We start from the raw sequence: 6,061 nt of genomic DNA, 5'->3' as shown, positions 1-6,061 counted from the left end.
CCTTAGAAAAACTCTTACAATACACCTCTACTTTTGTCCAAACCACTTAAAATTTTATGCATAAAACCAAAGACTTTATTTGAAACCTGAAAGTCCAAATGAGTCAATTGGCCAAGCAAATTGCTGAGAAACTAGCCAATACATTCTCCAATGACACAATTCCAAATTCAAAAGAAGAATGCAAAGCTAAACGTTTGAGAAGTGGCAAAGTGGTGGTAAAGAGACCACAAGCAATGACAAGTAAGAGGAAGAGGCAATGAAAACTGACATTCCTCAAGGGCAACACGTGCCTAACAATTTCCCTGCACCTTCACCTCAAGCTTCTAAAGAGCCACAATTTGAGAAGGTCAAGGTGCCAGAGTACAATCCCCGTATTCCTATCCTCAAAGGATCTAAAAGAAAAATAAGAACAACCAATTCTCTAAGTTCTTGGAGGTCTTTAGAGAGTTTCAAATCAATATTTCTTTTGCTGAGACCTTAGAGCTTCTTTATGGCAAGTTCATGAAAGAGTTGTTGGCAAAGAAGAGGAATTGGAAGGAAGATAAAATAATGGTGCTTACCAAAGAGTGTCATGCTACAATTCAAAAGCATTTGCCTCAAAAGTTGAGAGATCCTGAGAGTTCCTTGATCCCTTGCACCATTGGTGAGGTTACCATTGAAAGATCTCTATGTGATCTTGAGGACAACATCAATCTAATGCCACTATCTTTGATGAGAAAGTTTCAAATTGATGAGGTAAAACCCACTAGAATTTCTCTACAACTTGCTGACCGTTCCATTAAGTTTTCAATTGGCATTGTTGAGAACTTGCTAGTTAAGGTGAGAACCTTTATATTTCCTGTTGATTTTGTTATCTTGAATATGGAGAAAGATGTCAATACTTCCATTATTTTAGGAAGACCTTTCCTTGCTACTGGGAGGGTCTTGATTGATGTGTAAAAAGGAGAATTGATATTGAGAGTTAATAATGAACAAATTATACTCAATGTGTTCAAGGCCATGAAACATCCTCGTGATTTGGAAGATTGCATGAACATTGATTTGATGGATCCTTTGGTGCGAGAAACACTAGAAGAGGAGGTGCTCAATGATTCACTAGAGTATTTTATTGAGGATGGTGTGGTTGATTTTGATGATTTTCCACCACCCAAGAAGCCATACACGTTCCTAATAAGGAGGAGGGGCCGCCCAAGCTTGATTTAAGGCCCCTGCCTCCTTCTCTAGAATATGCTTTTCTAATAAGAAAATTCAGCAACAATTATACAAAATTCAATATTATATTACAGTGTTCACCAGAATATCAGTCAATGAATTCAACTGAATTCAAATTACAAACTCAAGAATCACAATAGCATGCTTAATTACCTATGAATCAAGAGAAATTCTCATAAGAAAATTCTAATTTTACTATAAATCAACCTAACAACAAAAAGTAGTTTAACTAACAAGCATTTTTTCAATATCAAGTCACAAAATTTGGCATTAATTACACAAAATTTAGCATTCTATTGTAGTGTTCAGTAGAATATCAATCAATAAATTTAAACAAATTCAAATTACAAATCCAAGAATCACAATAGCATGCTTAATTACCTATGAACAAAAAAAAATCTTAATAAGAATATTCTAATTTTATTCTAAATCACCCTAACAACAAAAATTAGTTTAACTAAATTAAATTACTAATGAAGAATTAAAATTTAATTAAACCCTAATGAATTTAAAACAAGAAGATAAACAAAAAATTTCACAAAACCTAAAATGAAGCACAAAGCAAGAAATTAGGGGAGAGATGGAGGTTGCGGCAGTGACACCGCAACTGGTGACGGTGAAGTGAGGTTGCCGGAGTACGTCTCATTGGAGAGAGCGGAGGTGGAGGTCATGAAAAATAGGTGGATCGCATGGAGGTGACGATGATGTTCGATGATGATAGTAAGGAGAATGATGGTGGTGATGAGTGCAGCCGATGGCAGCTAAGGAGGAGACAGAGAAGGAAGGAGAAGACAATGATGATGAGAGAGAGGGTGACAAGTTAGAGAGAGAAATTCGAAATGAAAAAGATGGTTCGTGATTCATATATTAGGCACTATTACTGTTGAATTTACCGACAGATAAATTTTGTGTGTGACTAAAATATAACGTTTCACTTATCAACGTTACCGTCAGATTTAGCCACCACTAAATTCGACAGTAATGATTGCGCCAAATTTTTTGTTTTTCCCTCCAAATATTACCGGTGAATTTACTGTTGAAAAACCAAATTCGACGATAATTTTTTTAGGTGACGAATTTATTACGGATTTCGACGGTAATTTTGCTGGTGAAATCGCCGCTAATATCTGACATTAAATCTGACAGTATCCAGCATTTTTCTTGTAGTGAAGATTACTGAAGTCTTAGGAAAAGGTTACTACAAAGTGTCCGATCTCAAGGGCAATGAGTTGCCCAAGTCATCGCATGCTTGTAATATGAAAAGATACTACAGCTAGAAAGCAAATCTTGCTCCCTGGTGTACTCTCTTTTCTTATTTTATAGTTTTTTCCCAAGAGGATTTTTTTAGATGGGGTTTTAACGAGACATCATAGTAAGAGTTAAGAGTTAACTAAAAACTCTAGATAGCAACTAGAAAATCCTTGTAAATCATTTGAATAAATGATATATTTTTTTGGCAATTTTTTAATTCCTTTAATAATGACCTCCTAAGGTCGGACAAAACGGGATAAAAAGGTTTCGGGCCGTACCTACAATCAAGTTTTTTTTAAACAACTCAGGTAAAACGAGTTGTATCATATACAAGGATGATAACCTTGTAAAAACTAGAAAGGGAAAGGAATAAGCATATAATCCCTTCACCTAAGGCCTCAATTTATAATAAGCAAAGCGCGAAAATCACGAGTCGACCTTTTAATGGTTGCTCAAATAAAGCGACTAGGTTGAAATTGGTGTCTAATGGTTATAACACGACCTAATAACTTAAAAATAGCTCGAACTCATAAGTTGAGCGAAATATGACTTGGACAAAAAATAAGTCATACAACGAAGGCAAGTCGTTCAAAAATGACTTGTAAACTACCACTCTAAATAAAGCATGCTTAAGTGATGCAAAAATCATAAAAATAATAAAGCATGATAGTTGCAAAGTAAGCAAAAAAAAGTACTATAAACAAAGCCAAAAAAGGGCAAAACAGTATCCAAAATTACAAAATAAATTGTTCCGTAAAAACTCACAAATCGGGCCATCAAAGTTAAGGCACAGGGCCAACTTTAGCAGCTCGAGAGTCCCTTTCGGGTAGAATGAGCTGCGAGACCTCTTTAGTAGGGGCAACCTGTACAACCTCTTCAGGTTACACGACCTCCACAGTAGGGCCAATCTGTACGATCTCCTCAGCAGGAGTAGAAGGAAGAGCTCCTTAATGTAATTGCTTTCAAAAGGATTAATAAAGCAAGTTATCTACAATTCTACAGGTGAAATTGAATCCAACTTACACGACTTGAACTCATGCTCGAAAAAGCCCGAAAATAGCTGCATTGAGTTTGAAAGTCAGCGGCTATAAAGTGACGAGGTCCGAGTTCAAGGATGGATTGTATAAAAAAATCGAAGTGAAATCAAAATCGTAAAAATGCTCCTATTACCCGTAAATTCGTACAAAAAATGATTTAGAAAAAAAGTCTAAAATGAAAAGTCAAAAGCATGCAAGTTGAAGCATGTGTCGTAAAAGTTAATAAAGTCCTAAAAGGGTAAAAGCAAAAAGGACAAGAAAAATAACCCTCCAACCAAACAACTCGTATAGAAATGAGTTAGAAAGGAAAGAAAGAATTGTAAACATCTCGAATAAAATGAAATGAAAAAATAATCCTCCAACCAAATGACTCGTACAGAAAAGAGTTGAAAAGAAATGGAAAGATGGTAAAAACACTTCGAACAAAATCGAAACATAAAATCAATTCTCCAATTAAAATTACTCAAGCCCATGAGTTGAACAAAATCTAGTAAAAAAATAACCATATGTTCTAAGCAATTTGTATTAAAAATAAGTTGTACAAAATTCTATCACTTTAGAAACAATTCGAATTGAATTAGTTGAATAAATCATTGAAAGACTTCATGAAAATTTGACTTCGACAATCCAACTTGACCATCCGATCCACTTGATTGCTTGAGTTCGACTTCATGAAGTTCGACCTCAAGAAGCGACACTTCGAGGGTTATAAAGATGATCTCATATTTAGAAGGACCCAAATTAAACAAGTTGTACTTAAAACAAGTTGTAAAGTCCCAAAACAACTTGGATCCAAACGAGTTGTATAAATTTAGACTCAGAAATAGCCATGTCTCTAGTTAAATGATTTGAAAGGCTCAAATCGTGAAACCTTGATACTACTCGCTTTGAATGAGCTAGACGATATTATACTTAGAAATAATTACAAGTTTCAAGATAAATTATTTACATCAAAATAAGTCATACAAAATCGAAGCTGTAAGTTTAAAAAATGATTTATATTAAAACAAGTCATTGAGTCTTAAATAACTCAATTAAAAAAACGACTTAGCTAAAAAAAATCGTATAAGAAAAATAAGTCTCATTGAACGTAAAAATGACTTGTAATATCAGATTACAAAATATAACTTTTAAAAAAGTAATAACTATACTACAACAAAATGATAACGCATGAAAAAGCGCGCGAATAGTTGCAGAGTGAGAAACATTACGGAAACGTTACATCATTCGAATCATATTGAGTCGACCAATCTCCTTGGCTTTAGACTACAAACTACTTCTTTACAACTCAACATTTCGACTTGATCATCTGATTGCTCGAGTTCGACTTCATAAAACTCGACCTCGAGTAGGGGCACTGTTAATAACTTGACCCACAACTTAGCTAGGTCCAAAAATAGATAAAGCTCAAATACAAAGACCAAATAAATCCACTTTGCTTGTGCGCCCGACCTCATAGGACCGACTTGATATATTCGACTCTTATGCAGAGTTCAAACTCACTTCACTTATAAGTCCGACCTTATTTGTACGACCTGACACGCAGAATCCTAATTACTCTTATAATTAAGCTCATATATTTAAATATGGAATTATAATAACTCCTAGAATCTCTCCTACTAAGTTAAAAGGAGTTCTGAAGAAACTTCCTAACAAAATAGAGCAATTATTCATTACCAAAAGTGAAACTATTTTATAAGTGCTCACTAGCTCACCACCTACAACTATAAATATCCTAATACCCTTAGGTATTGTTCGAATTTCAATATACTAAAAATCTGCCTAAAACTCTTGCTAACTTAGGTATTGGAGTCCTTTACAGGTATTCCCCATAACTTTTCCAAAGAGTTCGGACAACATCAGTCAGCTGAAAAGTCAAAAGAGCGTCTCATTCGAAAAGAAGTTTAGGTCTCACATTCAGGCCCAAATTCACCCATTTCAAATAACCTTTGAAATACTAGTTATTATTGGTAGGAGTATATAATTTATTTTTAAGGATATTTTTATAATTTATTAATCTCTCTCATCTGTCCTCTTTTATAGTTAATTTACCAGAATTGATTTTTTTTTTCAATTTTTTCTCACTTAATAGGTCAAGTGTGTCTCTCATCAATTGTCATACAATTTTCTCTCAAATATCTTCTCGTAGGTTTCATTTAAGAATTGTATATAGTGAAGAATCACATTATTAAAGCATATATCATGTTTAAATTTAATTAATGTTAATAATTAATAAACACATATCGTGTCGTGTGTGGTCGTATGTAATGTGAATATTAATTTAAAAAAAAATCAAATATTTTACATTACATGTGTAAAATTTTTAATTTACTTTAAAATATAAACATATTTTATATTACAAACATCAGAACCGTAGGTATTTTTGTCGTCCTCTAGCAACATCTTTGTCCTTTGATAATGCATACAAAAAATCTAAGAAACTAATTATAATATAAATCAATTCAATTAAATTTTTTTTTAATTTTCAAATTTAAAAAATTAAAATAATAATTCTTTTTATAATTAACTTATTTTTTAATTAATTAACTCCAATTAACTAT

The 6,061-nt window shown here is 33.2% G+C and overlaps 1 protein-coding gene across 1 annotated transcript; it reads left to right on the top strand.

Annotated features, from left to right (window-relative positions):
* The first annotated feature begins 256 nt into the window (after positions 1 to 256).
* LOC107474815 (uncharacterized) lies at positions 257 to 1,203 on the top strand. The gene is made up of 3 exons (XM_016094452.1): positions 257 to 371; positions 482 to 819; positions 997 to 1,203. The coding sequence occupies exons 1-3, from the start codon at positions 257 to 259 to the stop codon at positions 1,201 to 1,203; spliced, it is 660 nt and encodes a 219-aa protein (XP_015949938.1).
* The last annotated feature ends 4,858 nt before the right edge of the window (positions 1,204 to 6,061 follow it).

The sequence above is a fragment of the Arachis duranensis genome, chromosome 2, assembly GCF_000817695.3.
Source record: "Arachis duranensis cultivar V14167 chromosome 2, aradu.V14167.gnm2.J7QH, whole genome shotgun sequence".
NCBI classification, from domain to species: domain Eukaryota; kingdom Viridiplantae; phylum Streptophyta; class Magnoliopsida; order Fabales; family Fabaceae; genus Arachis; species Arachis duranensis.
Note: the sequence above shows the minus strand (reverse complement) of the source record. Positions and strands in the feature narration are given on the sequence as shown.

Coding starts and splice junctions, on each gene's coding strand:
- LOC107474815 (XM_016094452.1), top strand. CDS start 257: ATGAAAACTGACATTCCTCAAGGGCAACACGTGCCTAACAATTTCCCT. Junction 372..481: donor GGTGCCAGAGTACAATCCCC/GTATTCCTATCC, acceptor CTGAGACCTTAG/AGCTTCTTTATGGCAAGTTC. Junction 820..996: donor TTGAGAACTTGCTAGTTAAG/GTGAGAACCTTT, acceptor AATGTGTTCAAG/GCCATGAAACATCCTCGTGA.